Source organism: Panulirus ornatus, chromosome 19 (assembly GCF_036320965.1).
Source record: "Panulirus ornatus isolate Po-2019 chromosome 19, ASM3632096v1, whole genome shotgun sequence".
NCBI lineage: Eukaryota > Metazoa > Arthropoda > Malacostraca > Decapoda > Palinuridae > Panulirus > Panulirus ornatus.
Window position 1 is genome coordinate 56,702,112 of NC_092242.1, and position 20,397 is coordinate 56,722,508.

Below are 20,397 nucleotides of genomic sequence, written 5' to 3' on the forward strand. Positions count from 1 at the left end.
AACCAGGGCATATGAAGCAGCTGGGGTAAACCACGGAAAGTATTTTGGGGCCTGGATGTGGAAAGGGAGCTGTGGTTTTGGTGCATTACACATGACAGCTAGAGACTGAGTCTGAACAAATGTGGCCTTTTTGTCTTTTCCTAGCGCTACCTCTTGGACTGGGGGTTGGATCCTATTTCATGTGTGGCAAGGTGGTGACGGGAATGGATGAAGGCAGCAAGTATGAATATGTATATGTTTGCGCTACCTCACAGACGCGGGAGACAGCGACAAAGCAAAATTAAAAAAAAAATGTATATGTCTATCTATGTATATGTATGTATGCATTGAAATGTATAGGTATGTTTATGTGTGTGTGTGTGGGCATTTATGTACATGCATGTATATGTGGGTCGGTTGGGGAGAGTGGGGGAGATACAAGTGCTGACGTCCTTAAAAGCACAGAGGTAGCAATGAGGCAGAGCAACATAGTCCCCATGGAGTGCAGGTGGGCACTAATTATGTGACCTGACGTCTGACTTTCCTCTTTACATTGTGTGTGGACAGGGTTATTTTGGGGGATACTTCTTAACATTGTGTGTGGACAGGGTTATTTTGGGGGATACTTCTTAATAATTTTTTCAATTATCAGTTTGTCACATTTAATGACCAAAAGAGATATTTACATTATGATCAGTTGTGTCAGAGACCAAACATAATTGAATTACATTTCTTTCACTGAACAATTTGATTTAGCTAAGGAGCTAAGATCATTTATGTATGTGTGTGTAAGTGTATGTGATGATATGTATATGTGTATGGGCATTTATGTATATGAATATAATGAAATGCTTCAGATGATGCTGTGCAACTTTTATTCTAATGTTGAAACACCGTACTAAATTACTCAATATCCAAAGCCACTTTCAGTGCATAGCTAAACTAGTAAATGACAGAATCATGTATGTTTTGATTATATCCCCCCATAGCCTTCAATATGACAGTGTAAATAATGTTAAAGCTTTCGTTTTCACATGTGAGACTAATAGTCACTGGCATTAGTTTGATTACTCTCGTTATTGCCTTTTCATCTTATCTTTTTTACCTTATGTTTACATTTATCTTGTCATCTTTGGTCTTTTAGCCCCACAGCTCAGGCTGAGTTCAAGCTTATAGTAAGGAAATTGCTTTTCATCCTTTTGGACCTTCGTTTTTGAAAGCTCCTATCTCGAGAATATAAGGTAACCTTTTGTTATGAGTTTGAATTCTTATTCTATTCATATTTTCCAACAGTTTTTAGAGAGCACAAACCTTGCATAAGTCATATCACAGAAATGGTTGTATGATCATTCATGATCTTGATATGCCTCATTGTATGTAATAACATGTAAATTCTCTAGTTTTGATGCATTATACATGAAAGCTAAAAAGTGGATTTGAGCAAATGAAGCCAGACTGCATCTGTTCCTGGCACTTCCTTGCATTTGTTTTTATAGAAAAAAGTGTACTTGCATGTAAAGCTGCAGAAGATTAATGTTTTTGATTGGTTTTAAATCTTGGACTGAGCATGTACTGCATTTTATCTTATGCTGCAGTCATAGTTTTGAAATCTGTCTAGGGATGCCTGGTAATGCCCTAAAGTTGATTTAGGAAAGCTCTTCATTTAGGTTAAGGCACTTTGGGTTTTCTCAGACATCCCTGGACATTCCTAGGCATCTTGATGTAGGGTTTTGGTGTATTCACATATGTAGCAAAGACATGATTAAACTTTGTGGATGAAAGGGGCATGTTATATTTGGCATACTTTATGCTGTTTTTTCCTATGGGAATTATTGTAAAGAAACAGAAAAAATTGCATTTTATTGTTACTGTATCCTAAGATAATTAAATGTGTGTTAATGAAGCTAACACCAATATGTTCAGGAATTTTAGTCATTGCTTGGACATTTTTCACAGTGAGGGACCCAATTTTAACTTACTATTTCTGTGTGGTATATGATATACAAATATGAGGGATTCATTATAAATTTTTGGTGCTAATAAGGAAAGATCTGAAACTTGTCAAAAAATTATAAAAGTAGGGGCATTTTCTGTGTATCCTAATATAACACCAGAATAAATGTATCAAATGAATTTTTTTTATTTCAGATTGGTCTGCAGATAATCATAAAATTCTTTGGCATCAAGATGAACAGAAGATTAAAACTGAAAACTATACCCCTATGTATGATGGCATTCCATATATTCTTCTTGGTAGCAAATTACTGGAATGTCAGTACGGTATTGACAGAAATGTCTACCAAAAGCAGAAACACTATGCAAGAAGAAATGTAAGCACATTTTTCAGTACAAGCATGTCCACACTTAATTGAACATTTTACTACCCATTACACTAGTGAATGTGGGTCACTGTTCATGACGTTTCATTCATTGTATCTTTTTCTTTTACTTTGAAATTGTTGGTTTGTTAATAAGAATGCTAAGAGACAAGTTATATGTTTGGGCAGAGGAATGGCTCAGAATGTCCAAGATAAAGTCAGTGTGAGGGGTAAGTGCAAAGAAGGGCATACTATTTATGCTGTAGAAGGAGTTGAAGGAGTGTACTAGGATGGGAGGAAGTGATTTTCAGACCTATGTAGGTGAGAATGAAAGTGAATTATGAGAAGTGGTTGATATTCACTGCTCATGCATTTGTTAGTGAAAGGAGTAAGAGAGGTGAGTGATTTAGGAACAGAAGAGTGTGTCAGTGAATTTGATGTATGAGGTGCTCGGGCATGGCAATACAAATCTCCACTCCTCTTTTAAGATCATGTATTTGCTGTCCATTTGTTGCACCTCCAAATATACACATGGATCTGATCTTTGAGGATGATCCATAGTCTTGTACAACTGTTGGAGAGTAGTGATTGAGAGGGTGTTAGCACGCACAGAACATCAAATTAAGGAGTAGCAATGTGGCTTTTGGTAAGATAGAGGATGTGTGGACCTGAAGGAAGCATTTGATAGGGTTGAGAGAGATGCATTGTAGGTTTTATAAGTCTGTAGTGTAGCAGAAAAGCTACTAGAAGCAGAGGGGAGATTTTATCTGGAGAGTAAAGTGTTTGTTCAAGCTGTAAGGGAAGAGGTTGAGTGGTTCTCTGTGAAGGTGGGTCTTCATCAAGGGTGCATGATTCCACGATGGCTGTTTGATTTGTCTGTGGATGGGATGGTTGAGAAAGATGAATATGAAGGTTTTGGAGAGAAGGGCAGGTCTACAGTATGTTGGGGGTAGGAGGCCATAGAGGTGAGTCAACTGCTGTGTGCAGATGATATGGCCCTGATGGCAGATTCGAGTAAGATGTGTTTAAGATGATTTTTGGCATTAGGAGAGTGAGTTAAAAGAGGAATTTGAGAGTTAATATGAAGAAAAGCAGGTAATGTAGTTTATCAGGGAAGCAAGATAATTTGGATTGTAAGTTTGAATGAAGAGAACCTTGAAGAAATGAATTGTTTCAGATGCTTTGGAGAGGGCATAGTAGCATATGGAATTATGGGAGTTGAAGTGAGCCATAGGACGGGTGAAGATGATAAGGTTCTGGATCCTCTCAGGAGTTAGTGGAAAAAAGGGCGTCACTGTCTGTGGGGGACAAAATTGGGTATGTTTGGTGATATTGTAGTCTCAGTGCTGTTGGATAAATGTGAGGAGTGGACCCTGGGTGACAGTATACAAAAGAGAGTGGATATGTTGGGGAAAATATGTTTGAGGACATTATGTGGTGTAAGGAATGTTAAGAAATGATAGGGTAAGAGAAAGGTGTGGTAGTAAGAGGAGTATGTATGAGAGAACTAAAGAGGATGGACTAAAATGGGTTGAACCTATGGAGAGGATGAGTGAGATGACTAAGAGGGTATACATGTTGGAAGTGGAGGAAACATTGTAAAGGGGGTTAACTGAGGAGGTGTTGGAAGAATGGAGTGAAAAAAGTTTTAAGTGATCAGGGCCTGAACATGCAGGAGGGTACAAGGCTTAAATGAAACAGAGCAAATTAGTGTGATGTGATATGCAGGGGTTATGTGTTGTCAGTGGGACTAACAAGAGCATAGAAGCATCCAGGGGAAACCATGGAAAGATCTGTTGAACTTTGTTGTGGATAGGAAGCCCTGGTTTTGGTGCATTATACAAAACTAGAAAGAGGATGTAAGCAAATTAAGCCATTTTTTCATCTGTTCCTGGTGCTACCTCAGTTATGTGGGAAATGGCAATCACTTGTGAAAAAAAGAACGTTTACTTCTGCATTATTATATGTAACACTTACATAGCATATGATGACATTATAACATTCATAGATTTTATAAATGATGACAAAACATAGTTGAGAGAGAAAAATGGTGAATTAATCAGTGGGCGATGACAGTCAGCTGAGAGAGTCATTGCCTTTGCATTAGGTATAAGGGAGCCACCATGGTGGGGTAGCACCTTACAGGACTCCGGTGCTATTTCCTTGTTAAGGGAGGGTTGGTGAACCATGTAGGATGTACAAAATTGTTTTTCAACTGCCATGGGCTTTTTATTTATTTTGCATTAATAAAGAAAAGCTTATTATAACTTTCATTATAGAGCACAGCTAAATGGTTTAATGAACAACACATTGGTTGTTTGCAGATTGTGAGTGAATTATGAGGGTACAGGATGAATTCTGACCTTAATTTAAGGGAATCAGTGTTGCATGTAGAACATAATCTTGAAGAGAAAAGGTTTATCAACATTCAAAACCTTCATGTTAATTACATAAATCATAAGTTCCAGTCGATAGCTATGGTTATTTCTGAACTGATTATTCAATAACCGTCCCATCAGTATTTTTTCTTGACAGTATCACCCTTTATAAGATTCACTGAAATATCAGTCACTCTTAGCAATGACAGTGTAGAATAAAAAAGAAAACTCTTGAGCTTATCAGGATGATAGTCATATACAGTATCCATTTCAGGTGGAGATGCTGAAGATCAAAGACCGCCGGCTACCAATCTCAAAGAAGGTTAATTGTCCTGCAAAAATCATAATGAAGGACACAGTTAAATTTCCTTTATTTAAGGTATAGTTCAATGCTTTTAAGTACTGTTTGATTTATATTTGCGAGAGTAACCTTATGCTATTTACCCTCTATTTTCATTTCTAGTGATTTTAACATCTTTCTATTTTATGAATTATTCTACATAATGATGTTTGTAGTTGCAAGATATGGTGCCCTGATAAACATAGTAATTCCATGGTTATTTGGCCTCTTTAAAGTAGAATATGTTTGCATTAGTTAGAGTTTACCTTAAGTGAAGAATACTGTGACACAGTATAGTAAAACGTTGACTTCTTGGCATTTGAGAAATCAATACTGTGAGTCCAGTAATTTTTGTCACCTTTATATTATCTCCAACTTCTGAGATTTTACTCCAAGTTAATGTTGCTCTTTTCATCATGTTACTACAAGCTGCACCATTGTGAATTCAGTCAGTTCGGGCCCTGTAACATTTATTCGCACCCTATGCTACATGACACCTAAGGCATGAATAACCTGTTATGTTAGAAGATGCCTATCATGAAACACATTCAAGTCCTTGAAAATACTAACTCTTTCCTCCTCTTTTCATCACTACCTGTTACCCTTTCCCCATTTGCCCCTTCACCAATGTTCCCATTTGTTCTTTTGTTTTTCTCACACTATTAAGCCCCTTCCTAAGCATCTTATTCTCCCTGAAGTTTACTGAAACTCACTTACTCCAACTCTCATTTGCCCTCTTTTTCAACCCCTGCACCTTCCTTTTGATATGCTGCTCTCTCTTGTTCAATTTCCTGTCATTTACACTCCTTCCTAGGAAATATCACCCACTAACCTCTCTTTTCTCTTTAATTTGCAACTTTGTCATCCCACTGCTCATTATCCTTTCTCCCCTGCCCACCTTCCACTCCTGTATGCCACGCACTTCTCTTGCACATGCCAGCACTGCTTTTATAAATACCTTGCCTTCCTTATCCACTCCTCTACTTTCATTTACTCTCATCTTTTGCCATTCTGTTCTCAATATCTTGTGGTATTTTCTCACTCTTGTCTCTTTTTCAGGCTAATTACTTTCACCAGCTTTTGTCACTCATATTTTCCTCATTTCCAAAACCCCCATAAATCTTCGCCTTCTTCTCCAACAGGTAATGATTATACATCTCACCAACTGTGCCTTTCAACACATTCACATCCAAGAGTCTCTCTTTTGCCCACCTATCAGTTAGTATGTAATCCAATTATGCCTGCTTACCATCATTCCTACTCACCCATGTATATTTATGTATGTATCCAATCACCATTTCTTTTTCATCACACAATGTCGCAAGCTGTTCATCATTTCCATTCACCTTAATGAATACCTCATGCCCCTAATTATACCCTCAACTACCACAATACTCACTTGCATTTAGATTACTCATCACCAACATCTGGCTTCTTGCATCAAAACTGCTGACACACTCCTTTAGCTACTCCCAGTACTCATGCTTCTCATGATCTATCTTCTCATGGCCAAGTGCATAAGCACTAATAACCACCCATCTCTCTCTCTTGCAATGCACTTTCATTCTTATCCACATCAGTGTGGAGCTCACTTCCTTACACTATTTCACACTTCCCCACAACTCCTGGCTTAGCATTAGTGCTACCCCTTCCTGAGCTTTTGCCCTCACACCAACTCCTAACTTTACCTCTAAGACATTCGAAAACCATTCTTCCCCTTTACCCTTGAGATTTGTTTCACCCAGAGCCAGAACATTCAGGTTTCTTTCCTCAAACAGACTGCTTATTTCTCCTTTTTCCTCATCTTGGTTACAGCCACACATATTCAAATGCCCCAGCCTGAGCCTTTGTGGAGGGTATATATATGTTTTTTAATGGAGGGGGGCTTTAGGCGGTGGGTAAGCCATTGTTTGCTGATGATACAGCACATATCACAGATTTGAGTGAAAAACAGCAGAAGTTGCTGTCTGAGTTTAGGAAAGTGTGGGGGAAAAAAACTGAAAATTAATGTTAATAAAAGCAAGGTTATTAGGTATATCAGCAAAGAGAGACAGGTTAGTTGGGGTGTGAGTATGAATGGAGAAAACTGGGAAAAACCTAAGTTGGAGTGGACGTGGCAGGAAATGGAACCATGGGAGCTGAAGTAAGTCATGAAATGTGTGAACGGGCAAAGGTCCTAGGAGCATTGAGGAACATGTGGAAAGGTTTGCTATCTGGGAGTGTGAAGGTACAGTAAACTCATCCCTTGCTTTATATAGGGGTTATGTTCTGCAATAATTTCACACAAAGAGAATCACATATAGTGAACCAATATGGGTTTTGGTGTATTACACTTCACATTTATGTAGATAGAGTGATGTGAGTGAATGAGACCATTTCTTTGCCATTTCCTGGCATTACCTTGCTAATGTAAGAAATGGCAAATAAGTATAAGAAATTGCCTTTAATGGAAGAATTATGTTTTGAAGTAGTTTTGGCATTATTGGAACTACCCAGGTCACTACAGGTATATGCATATTTCCATATTTATGAAATACTTTTTTAAAAATTTTGGTAAATACAATTTTCGCTATTAGCTAGTATTCTCATGTTGTCAAATGTAGAAATTTTATGGTTTTTCCATACTGGAAGAGTAACAAAAAAGATAATATTAATATTTTTCTTGATGAACTAACCCATAAATTTAAGTGCACAGTGAAAGGGTTAACTCCTCGTCACATGGATTATTAGATTTGTCTTTAGGTATCGTCTGAGTTTGTAGAATCCCCCCACTCTCTCTCTATATATATATATATATATTTATTTATTCATTGATTATACTTTATCGTTGTCTCCAGTGTTAGTGTGGTAGCGCAAAGAAACAGATTAAAGTATGGCCCAACCCACCCACATACACATGTATATACATACACATCCACACACACACATATACATACTTATACATTTCAACATATACATATATATACATACACAGACATATACATATATACACATGTATATAATTCATACTTGCTGCCTTTATTCATTCCCATCGCCACCCCACCACACATAAAATGACACCCCCTCCCCCCGTGTGTGCGCAAGGTAGTGTTAGGAAAAACAGCAAAGGCCACATTCCTTCACACTCAATCTCTAGCTGTCATTCATAATGCACCAAAACCACAGCTCCCTTTCCACATCCAGGCCCCACAAAACTTTCCATGGTTTACCCCAGACACTTCACACGCCCTGGTTCAATCCATTGACAGCACGTCCACCCCAGTATACCACATCATTCCAATTCACTCTATTCTTTGCACACCTTTCACCCTCATGCATGTTTAGGCTCTGATCGCTCAAAATCTTTTTCACTCCATTCTTCCACCTCCAATTTGTTCTCCCACTTCTCCTCGTTCCCTCCACCTCTGACACATATATTCTCTTTGTCAATCTTTCCTCACTCATTGGGAGGTAAGTTTGGATGGAGAAAAACTGGAGGAAGTGAAGTGTTTTAGATATCTGGGAGTGGATTTGGCAGCGGATGGAACCATGGAAGCGGAAGTGAGTCACAGGGTGGGGGAGGGGGCAAAGGTTCTGGGAGCATTGAAGAATGTATGGAAGGCGAGAACATTACCTCAGAAAGCAAAAATGGTATGTTTGAAGGAATAGTGGTTCCAACAATGTCATATGGATGTGAAGCGTGGGGTATAGATAGGGTTGTGCGGAGGAGGGTGAATGTGTTGGAAATGAGATGTTTGAGGACAATGTTTGGTGTGAGGTGGTTTGATCGAGTAAGTAATGAAAGGGTAAGAGAGATGTATGGTAATAAAAAGAGTGTGGTGTATTGAAATGGTTTAGTCACATGAGAGAATGAGTAAGGAAAGATTGACAAAGAGGATATATGTGTCAGAGGTGGAGGGAACGAGGAGAAGTGGGAGACCAAATTGGAGGTGGAAGGATGGAGTGAAAAAGATTTTGAGTGATCGGGCCTGAACATGCAGAAGTGTGAAAGACATGCAAGGAATAGAGTGAATTGGAACAATGTGGTATACCAGGGTTGACGTGCTGTCACTGGATTGAACCAGGGCATGTGAAGCATCTGTGGTAAACCATGGAAAGTTCTGCGGGGCCTGGATGTGGAAAGGGAGCCGTGGTTTTGGAGCGTTATACATGACAGCTAGAGACTGAGTGTGAGCAAATGAGGCCTTTGTTGTCTTTTCCTTGCACTATCTCATGCATGTGCTGGGAGAGGGGGTTGTCATTTCATGTGTGGCAGGGTGGTGAAGGGAATGAATGAAGGCAGCAAGTATGAATAATGTACATGTGTATATATGTGTATGTCTGTGTATGTATATTTATGCATACGTTGAAATGTATAGGTATGTATATGTGCGTGTGTGGACATGTATTTATATACGTGTGTATGTGGGTGGGTTGGGCCATTCTTTCGTCTGTTTCCTTGCGCTACCTCGCTAATGCAGGAGACAGCAACAAAGTATGATAAGATAATAAATAAAATAGAAGCAGTGAAAAGTTTTTATCGAGGATGTAAGGCATGTGTACGTGTAGGAAGAGAGGAAAGTGATTGGTTCTCAGTGAATGTAGGTTTGCGGCAGGGGTGTGTGATGTCTCCATGGTTGTTTAATTTGTTTATGGATGGGGTTGTAAGGGAGGTAAATGCAAGAGTCCTGGAAAGAGGGGCAAGTATGAAGTCTGTTGGGGATGAGAGAGCTTGGGAAGTGAGTCAGTTGTTGTTCGCTGATGATACAGCGCTGGTGGCTGATTCATGTGAGAAACTGCAGAAGCTGGTGACTGAGTTTGGTAAAGTGTGTGGAAGAAGAAAGTTGAGAGTAAATGTGAATAAGAGCAAGGTTATTAGGTACAGTAGGGGTGAGGGTCAAGTCAATTGGGAGGTGAGTTTGAATGGAGAAAAACTGGAGGAAGTGAAGTGTTTTAGATATCTGGGAGTGGATCTGTCAGCGGATGGAACCATGGAAGCGGAAGTGGATCATAGGGTGGGGGAGGGGGCGAAAATTTTGGGAGCCTTGAAAAATGTGTGGAAGTCGAGAACATTATCTCGGAAAGCAAAAATGGGTATGTTTGAGGGAATAGTGGTTCCAACAATGTTGTATGGTTGCGAGGCGTGGGCTATGGATAGAGATGTGCGCAGGAGGATGGATGTGCTGGAAATGAGATGTTTGAGGACAATGTGTGGTGTGAGGTGGTTTGATCGAGTAAGTAACGTAAGGGTAAGAGAGATGTGTGGAAATAAAAAGAGCGTGGTTGAGAGAGCAGAAGAGGGTGTTTTGAAATGGTTTGGGCACATGGAGAGAATGAGTGAGGAGAGATTGACCAAGAGGATATATGTGTCGGAGGTGGAGGGAACGAGGAGAAGAGGGAGACCAAATTGGAGGTGGAAAGATGGAGTGAAAAAGATTTTGTGTGATCGGGGCCTGAACATGCAGGAGGGTGAAAGGAGGGCAAGAAATAGAGTGAATTGGAGTCATGTGGTATACAGGGGTTGACGTGCTGTCAGTGGATTGAAGCAAGGCATGTGAAGCGTCTGGGGTAAACCATGGAAAGCTGTGTAGGTATGTATATTTGCGTGTGTGGACGTGTGTATGTACATGTGTATGGGGGGGGGGGGGTTGGGCCATTTCTTTCGTCTGTTTCCTTGCGCTACCTCGCAAACGCGGGAGACAGCGACAAAGTATAAAAAAAAAAAAAAAAAAAAAAAATGTATTTATCACTAAGGTATGCATAAGAATTATACTTTGACTTTCTCTCAATCTGTTTATATCTATCTATCTGTATCTCTGATGCCTCCTCCCAACTGAAACTCCCTGAAGGGGGTGGCCTAACAGCAATAGAGTCTCCATAACTTGTGAACTCCAGTGCCACTTTTTAGCCTTTAGTGGCTCACCCTAAACAGGCCACTGGCAGAGGAGAACTCTAGCACAATGTTTGTACAGGCTCTCACCTATTGTTCCTACTGATTACTACCAAAGGCTCTGGCCTAATGTTCCTATCTATGACTTCTACCTAATGTTTCTACCAAATGCTCCTGCTTAAATGTTCCTACCTACTGTTTGTATCTACTGATCTTGACATTTTGTCGAAAGGCAGGGATAGTGCATAGTGCTCAGCTTAGGAAAATCTAGGGTTATGAAGAATGAGCTGTATTAATCAAGTGCTGTCAAGTGTTATGTATGAAAAAGAGAGACTGCATGTTTGTGGACAGAATCCCAGTAGTTCTCATTTGGTTGAGGCAGGAAGAAAAGACAGCTACTTGGGTCAGAGGAGGGCAACTTGACAACCACTGATGTGCTAGCCTATTACATAGGAGTCACTGACCCTCCCAATACCCAGGTGGGTCTTACTGGTAATATACCTACCTGGGTGTTGGCTGCCTACCAGTTACTATCTGCTTTCTCTCAGATGACATAATAGAGGTATAACATGTTATCTGTAGAAATGGTTACTTTTATACAAAAGCAAGCTTATACTTGTAAAATAAATCATAGACAGTGACTGAGAAGCAGATTCTTTTTGGGACATCAGGTGTAGTGAGATTTATCATTTGCCTGATATGGTATTTAACTTTGTGATGGCATAACTGTAAAACGGTGAAAAAGGAGCACTTCATAGAATGTATTCAAACCCCGTTGGAATTTGAATGAAAATTTCAATATCTTCTGAGTTTTTTCATGCATGGAGATTTGTGAAAACTGCAATATTGGTGTACTAAGCAAGCCTGATACATTGCCCATTTTTAGACACATTATCATGAACTGAAAAATGAATTATGAAAAATTAGAAAGTTTATTTTTACGATGTATGTAGTAGTACTGATTTTAAGATGAGCTGTATTTTGAAGGGCATTATGCTAGATCTGTAATGTCTGAATAATTACAACTTACTTTTAATTTCATAACATTAGGTGGATAAAGATACAGTAAATGCGAGGAGAATCAAGTCTCTCCTCCTTCGTCTGGCACTGAAAGAAAATCGAGCTGAGGGTGAGCGTAGAATATATATCCAACTACCAGCTGAGTCTGATCACTGTAACCACCATAAAAATCCGGTAAGATATTTTTGTCTTTATCTTTTGATAGTATGATTTACTCAAATTCTTTTAATAATTCAGATTACTTTATTATGAGTACCTGAGCTTATAATGAACTAGGGGCTATGGAATTTTGAGTATTCATCCTGACTCAGTTATACTTTAATGAAATAGAAATTTATTAATAGATTTTAGCTTTGTTTTTTATATTGATTTAAATATTTTTTTGATGTAGTCTGCCAGTGGCATGTAATCTAACCACATATTTGGTATCAGTTTCTTGCAGACTTGGCCTGTGTTCACCCACTGGCCAATCAGTAACCCCCTTCACAGTGCTGATGTTATTGTCCTGCTCACCATCAGTTTGATACTGACCTGTGGCCTTTTTTTTTCTGGCTTCTTTCATTCTACCATGGATGAATATTCATTTTTGATTTGGTTAGGATGTGGTTTATTCATATACTGTTGAATTATTTTGTGCAGATAGTACAGTTTGTTGGTTTACTATGCATTTGAGAGTGTTGCCTTATTCTGTGCAGATGATGACACTTTTTCTTTGCCTCTCCCCTTGTATCTATTTTGCTCCTTGGTTCTGGAAAGTTTTGCTTCTGTTTGAAGATGTTCAAAATATTGGCCCCATACAGGGAGAATAAACAGATATTGCCTTAGGTTGATTATGCTAATTCAGACTCTGGGGTTGTGCCACCTGGGTCAGATGTCAGTAATGCAATCCTCCACCTTGTTGCTTTTGTCTGATTAACCTGACTGAAGTTTCCATAGATAAGGGGCTCCCATAGCTTGTTTATGAGGGAAGGGATGTCTCTTTTTCATAGAAACTGTTTCTCATGAGCATTGAGAGCAACTTGTGAATGAAGATCACTGCCAAGTCACATGTGGTCCGGGAGACCCATACCTTGATCATTACCACACTGTGAAGCAATAGGCAACTTGGACCACCCCAAGGGCAGAAAATGCAGTTACCTCCTTGCAGGGCCAAAGTTTTTCATATAAGATATAGAATTATATTGAAGGACTTTTCTGGGGCACTATTAGTTTTTTTTTCTTCTTCCTTTTTGGGTTATTCTCATATCAGTCAAGATCATCATGTTTTCTCCTGCATTTTGATCATGGAAGTTTCAAGATAAGAACTATTTTTCCTGGCCCAACTGATGGAGTATTGTATGCTGATATCCAATGTTTTACTACATCCAATGTTTTACTGTTAGGTATTTCACTCATGAGTTGTCCATGATAAGATTGATGAAGTAATGTAGGCAGAAAGAAGTTCATAATGTTTTAAATACTGTACTTAGCAAATGTTCTGGCCTTTGATCATTCACTAGCTAGTGTTAGCATCCATCAAAGCAGTTGTTGACTCTTTTGAGGATGTGATGGTGTTACAACTCAAGTTCTTGTGTTGTAATATTGCCTTAGAACCTCCCTTTTCGACATATAGCAGAAATCATGTGCCATGCTTCTTAATCATCTCAGTGTAAGGGGGATTTAAAAGGCACCTGGCTGTGAGGAGCTCATCAACTCTCACTGTTATCAAGTCAAACACAACAGTTTTATCAGTGTACACCTTTACCCCAACTTGCAACATTTCAGCTTTAGATATTTTGCATTAGTGATACTCGAGAATTAGGGTACATTATTAACTTGTCACGTGTAACCTTCATGCTTGAATGAACAGATTTGTAAAAGGGGAAATTTTTAACGTTCACATTTTCAACCTATAATCTTTTGATGACACAATTTTTCATTACATATTAATCATTTCCACTGCCATAATATGTCAGGTTATTTTAAGGTATTTTTTTATGTATCATACATGTTTCATTGATGTCACTGTAAATCTGTCTGATTCATATCCTGCTAACTGACAGAATACATTCATATCCCACCCACTGGCTGTACACTTGTAAACAAGTGCATCTGATACTGGCCATGGTTTGTGTACCTACCTCCAAAGTAGTGTAAAAAAAAAAAACACTTTGTCTCCATCATATTTTCAAAGGCAACACTTGGCAAAGGTTTATTGTGTGTACAAACTTATGACACTCTCAGGATGAAATCATTGTATATCTGGTTGCTGAATTAGGTTTTCTGATGTGAGCACCAGCAGCCCACGTCAGTGTGCCTGTGGCTATCTTGAGGGAACGATGTTCTTTCTTTACTCTTCCAGGCAGCCACTTTATTTTGGGAATTTCACTTTTGGGTACTGTATTTCTTTCACCAGTGCATCTTACCTTTCTAAGGAGGTGAAAGCCCAAATTCTCACCTAGTAGCAAGAAAATGTGGGTAGATGTGAGATTTTTAGGTGTACTGGCGCTTGGAATACATGATCAAGTGGCTGCTTACTGTAACATATCATCAGTTCCCCACTTCAGTTTGAAGATCAGAACCCTATGGACCAAAACATGGACATAAGATACTTCAGGAACCTTGCCAGTTCCATACTCAGACATCTGCAGATGGTAATCAAGGCCAAAAGAGAGATGACAGAGTAATGAAATGTAACTATGACCACATTTGAAAATGTATGGGATGGCAGACAAGGTTTTTTGCAGACTGTGTAATTTCAGTATGTCTTCAAGGTATGCTGAAGATACTCATGGGAGTACCATATATAAGGTTAACACTTTTGGGTGAAATTAAAAGTGCTTAGGAGGTTTTAGGATGGTGAGAAACTTGTGATTATAATCTGCACATTTAAAAGAATTATTGAGGAAATAAGTTATGGTATGCATCTCAACAAGTGTTTAATGTGGATGAGAATGGATTATTTTAGAAATGTGATAAAATGTAAGCCAGGACATTGATCAGCAAGGAAGAAATGACTGCTTTAGGGTTCAAGGCTACTGTAGATTGCTTGACAGGGTTATGAAAGGCTCTGGAAAGTCTGCATCACTTGTGTTTTGGCAACAATTATTGAATAAGATAATTCAGGGAGTGTTTTAGACAACCTTAGCACTAAGGCCCTCCTTTCTCCCAGTAACCCTCACTTCACCTTTATCTAAGTCCACATTACTGTGGTATTTGGTACATATCTGTCTAAGTTCATCTTACAGCTTAAGTGTGGTACGGATTCACATCCTTCTAGGTGCTGTAAGTTCTTGTCCAAATCTGCCGTATTTGCTGAAAGCTGATCAAATTTCTGCTTAACAGCATAATACACAATAGATTCCACTACATCAACAGCCTTTGTAAAACCTTGATTTGAATGGTGTAGGTACCCATGCACTTTGAATTTGACAAAAGATAGTTGCCAGTGGACAGGTTAAGGTAAAGACCAAAGTTAGAGTGTTGATTGTTATAAAGAAAAATAAAAAAAAGATGAAGAAGAAACAGAGCCAAAACAAGGTTTTCCTTTTGTATTTAGGGACTTGAGAATGTTAATCAGTGAGGGCCTTCTGTGGGAACCCTGGAGCTGAGTTCATTGTATTGCAGTTGAGAAGTGAATGTCCAGAGCTTGCTTAATGACCAAGTAGAATTTAAATTCAGTAGAGTTTGCTAGATGCTTGCTTGATGGAGTGCTTGGTCCAACTCTTCTGAGTAGTTGTGAAACCTTAGTTTTCCATCCATATTTCTAAAAAGTATTAACTTCTCCAGAGTCATTATTGCTTTTAGCATGATATTAGACCTTGTATTGTTTTTTATTCCAGAACAGCAAAAGACCTCGGAGATCTCGGAAGCTTAAGGATACTAAGACTGAACCTCTCCTTAGCTTAGACTCAGAATTAAGTGACTCACAGTTCCTCCAGACATTTAGAGTCTCCAAACATGTTTATCAGGTAAGGTTTTTTTCAGGATTTGAATGGAGAAAAATTGGGGGGAGGGAAATGTTTTAGATATCTGGAAGTAGACTTAACAGAGAATGGAACTGCAGAAACAGAATTGAGTCACAGGGTGGGGAAGGGGATGAAGGTTCTAGGAGGGATGAAGAATGTGTGGAAAGAGAGACAATTATCTTGAAGAGCGAAAATGGGTATGTTTGAAGGAATAGTAGTACTAACATTATTATATGGTTGCGAGACATGGGCTATAGATAGGGTTGTACAGAGGAGGGTGGATGTGTTGGAAATGAAATGTTTGAGGACAATATGTGGTGTGAGGTGGTTTGATCGAGTAAGTAATGAAAGGGTAAGAGAGATGTGAGGTAATACAAAGAGTGTGATTGAAAGAGCAGAAGAGGGTTTGTTGAAATGTACATATGTATATATGTATATGTTTGTGTATGTATATGTCTGTATATGTGTATGTAAATGTATGTATATGTTCATATGAATATATATGTATATGTATGTATGGGTGTTTATGTACATATACGTGTATATATACGGCGGATTTGGATGGTATTGTTCTGGAATTTATTAAAAAAGAGGGTGACTGTGTTGTTGACTGGTTGGTGAGGGTATTCAGTGTATGTATGGCTCATGGTGAAGTGCCTGAGGATTGGTGGAATGCATGCATAGTGCCATTGTACAAAGGCAGAGAGGATAAAGGTGAGTGTTCAAATTACAGAGGTATAAGTTTGTTGAGTTTTTCTGGGAAATTATATGGGACGGTATTGATCGAGAGGATGAAGGCATGTACAGAGCATCAGATTGGGGAAGAGCAGTGTGGTTTCAGAAGTGGTAAGTGATGTTTGGATCAGGTGTTTGCTTTGAAATAAAAAAACAAATGAATTTGCATGTAGCATTTATGGATCTGGAGAAGGCATATGATAGAGTTGATAGCGATGCTCTGTGGAAGGTATTAAGAGTATATGGTGTGAAAGGCAAGTGCTAGAAGCAGTGAAAAGTTTTTATCGAGGATGTAAGGCATGTGTACGAATAGGAAGAGAGGAAAGTGATTTGTTCCAAGTGAATGTCGGTTTCCGGCAGGGGTGTGTGATGTCTCCATGGTTGTTTAATTTGTTTATGGATGGGGTTATTAGGGAGGTGAATGCAAGAGTTTTGGAGAGGGGGCAAATATGCAGTTTGTTGTGGATGAAAGGGCTTGGGAAGTGAGTCAGTTGTTGTTCGCTGATGATACAGCGCTGGTGGCTGATTCGGGTGAGAAACTGCAGAAGTTAGTGACTGAGTTTGGTGAAGTGTGTGAAAGAAGAAAGCTGAGAGTAAATGTGACTAAGAGCAAGGTTATTAGGTACAATAGGGCTGAGGGACAAGTCAATTGGGAGGTAAGTTTGAATGAAGAAAAGCTGGAGGAAGTGAAGTGTTTTAGATATTTTGGAGTGGATTTGGCAGCGGATGGAAGCGGAAGTGAGACACAGGGTGGGGGAGGGGGCAAAGGTTCTGGAAGCGTTGAAAAATGTGTGGAAGGTGAGAACATTATCTCGGAAAGCAAAAATGGGTATGTTTGAAAGAGTAGTGGTTCCAACAATGTTATATGGATGCGAGGCGTGGGCCATAGATAGGGTTGTTCGGAGGTGGGTGGATGTGTTGGAAATGAGTTGTTTGAGAACAATGTGGGGTGTGAGGTGGTTTGATTGAGTAAGTAATGAAAGGATAAGAGAGATGTGTGGTAATAAAAAGAGTGTGGTTAAGAGAGCAGAAGAGGGTGTATTGAAATGGTTTGGTCACATGGAGAGAATGAGTGAGGAAAGATTGACAAAGAGAATATATGTGTCAGAGGTGGAGGGAACAAGAAATGGGAGACCAAACTGGTGGTGGAAGGATGGTGTTAAAAAGATTTTGAGCGGTCGGGGCCTGAACATGCAGGAGGGTGAAAGGCGCGCAAGGAATAGAGTGAATTGGAACGATGTGGTATACCAAGGTCGACGTGCTGTCATTGGATTGAACCAGGGCATGTGAAGCATCTGGGGTAAACCATGGAAAGTTTTGTGGGTCCTGGATGTGGAAAGGGAGCTGTGGTTTCAGTGCATTATACATGACAGCTAATGACTGAGCGTGAACGAATGTGGCCTTTGTTGTCTTTTTTTAGCACTACCTCGTGCACATGCAGGGGTAGGGGGTTGTTATTTCATGTGTGGTGGGGTGGCAACGAGAATGAATATGGGCAGACAGTATGAATTATGTACATGTGTATGTATGTATATGTCTGTGTATGTATATACATGTGTATGTGGGTGGGTTGGGCCATTCTTTCGTCTGTTTCCTTGCGCTACCTCACTAACGCGGGAGACAGCAACAAAGTATAATAAAATAAAAGTAAGTGAATGAATATATATATATATATATATATTTTTTCACATATTTGCATTTCCCACATTAGCGAGGTAGCATTAAAAACAGAGGAGTGAGCCTTAGAGGGAATATCTTCGCTTGGCCGGCCTCCTTCTCTGTTCCTTCTTTTGGAAAATTAGAAATGGGAGGGGAGGATTTCCAGCCACCCACTCCCTTCCCTTTTGGTCGCCTTCTATGACATGCAGGAAGGTGAGAGGCATGCAAGGAATAGAGTGAATAGGAACAATGTGGTATACTGGGGTTGACATGCTGTCAATGGACTAAACAAGGGCATGTGAAACATCTGGGGTAAACCATGGAAAGGTCTGTTGAGCCTGGATGTGGATAGGGAGCTGTGGTTTTGGTGCATTACACCTGACAGGTAGAATTGAGTGTGAATGAATGTGGGTTTTTTTTGTCTGTTTTTGTGGCATTACCTCACTGAAGCAGGGGGTAGCGATGCTGTTTTCTGTTGGGGAGATTAGTGATAGAAATGGATGAAGGCAATATTATTTGGTTCAGCAGGGTTTAGGGACAGATTAGTTGGGATATGAGTTTGAATGGAGAAAAATTGGAGGAATTGAAGTGTTTGAAATATCTGGGAATTGACATGGCAGTGAATGGAACTGTGGTAGCAAAAGTGTGTTGTACGGTTGGGGATAGAGTGAAGTTCTGTGTGGACAAAAATGAGCATGTTTGAAGGAATACTAGTCCCAGCAATATTACATAGATACTAAGCATGGGGTATAGATAAGGCTGTGCAGAGGAGGGTGGAATGAAATGTTTGAGGATAACATGTGGTTTGAAGTGGTTTGATCTATTATGTAATGAGAGGGTGAAAGGGATGTGTGGCAATATAAAGAATGTGGTTGAGAGAGCAGAAGAGAGGGTACTGAAATGGTTTAGACATATGGAGAGAATGAATGAGGAGAGGTTGACAAAGAGAATATGTGTCAGAAATGGAGAGAAAAAGGAGAACAGGGAGGCCAGATTGGAGATGGAAGGGAGTGAAAAGATTTTGAGTTATCGGCACGTGAACATGCAGGAGGGTGAAAGGTGTGCACAGGATAGAGAGAATTAGAATGATGCAGTATACTAGGGTCAATGTGCTGTAGATGGACTGAACCAGGGCATGTGAAGTGTCCAGGGTAAACCATGGAAAGATTTGTGGAGCCCTGTTGTAGATTAGGGAAAAAATTCTGTACTACTTTCCATGTTTTTTTTTAAAGTTATTAACATGTTTGATTGAAATAAGTGACTAGTGTATGGCAGCAAGGTAGAATTGCTGTATGAAGGATTAGTGCTTAGGCTTTCTTCCTAAATAAACCCATGGACAGCTCATATTCAAAAGATCATATATAACATTGCTTCAGTGATATATCATATTTGAGGCTGTATATGAAGAGAGTAACTAGTGAGGATGAGAATAGAAAAACAGAAACTGTTATTTGAGCAATTCTCTAGAAGTTAAGGATATATTATTACCTAAATCATTATATCTTATTCATTGTAAACAAAATTCTTATATGAAAACTATTTTTCTGTCTAAAGTTTCTGGTGGGGGAATGGCAAAAGGAAATAGTAGAGAAAATGGTAGAGGCTGGAGTGCCTGTTGCCGAGTTGGAGCAGTATGAGCAGCATGTATTGTCAGCATTGTACTACTATGGTTCTACTGAAAATATAGCCACAATAGCTGCAAGGTTGGTTAGAATAAGATTGTATGTTATCCATTTTTGCATATCTATATATGTTTGGATAGTACTTTAGTGAGATATCTTATTCTTTATGATGCTTTTTATGACTATATATTAACTCATATTTAGTACTGTTTGTCTCCTGTAACTGAAGGTAATTTGGGGTTGGTTTGCTTGAATAATCCATTGCTTATATGAGAAAGTGTACTGACCATTTGTTGCAACAACAGACATTGAGAAGACATTGAAATGATTTGAAATTATTATATAAAAGCCCTTTTATTTTATACCTACTTACCTGTTCTTGACTGAGTGAGGCAGTGTTAGGAACAGATGACTGAGCCTTCAAGGAAATATTCTCATTGGGCTCCTTCTTCTGCTCTTTCTTTTAGAAAGTGATGATACAGGAGAGAAGAATATCCATCTCCATAACTCCCATCTCTCGTAGTTGCCTT

The 20,397-nt window shown here is 39.2% G+C and overlaps 1 protein-coding gene across 2 annotated transcripts in view; it reads left to right on the forward strand.

Annotated features, from left to right (window-relative positions):
• LOC139755525 (uncharacterized) overlaps positions 1-20,397 on the forward strand; it is a 45,521-nt gene that overhangs the window by 6,033 nt on the left and 19,091 nt on the right. The window contains exons 1-6 of one of the 2 annotated variants that reach the window (XM_071673919.1): positions 1,124-1,220; positions 2,128-2,309; positions 4,950-5,054; positions 11,935-12,078; positions 15,726-15,854; positions 19,800-19,948. In XM_071673919.1, the coding sequence (XP_071530020.1) occupies positions 2,202-2,309; positions 4,950-5,054; positions 11,935-12,078; positions 15,726-15,854; positions 19,800-19,948 (635 nt within the window). In that variant the 5' untranslated portion in view covers positions 1,124-1,220; positions 2,128-2,201. Of the gene's footprint in view, positions 1-1,123; positions 1,221-2,127; positions 2,310-4,949; positions 5,055-11,934; positions 12,079-15,725; positions 15,855-19,799; positions 19,949-20,397 lie in introns of those variants that run through there. The other variant, XM_071673918.1, reaches the window with a different exon arrangement.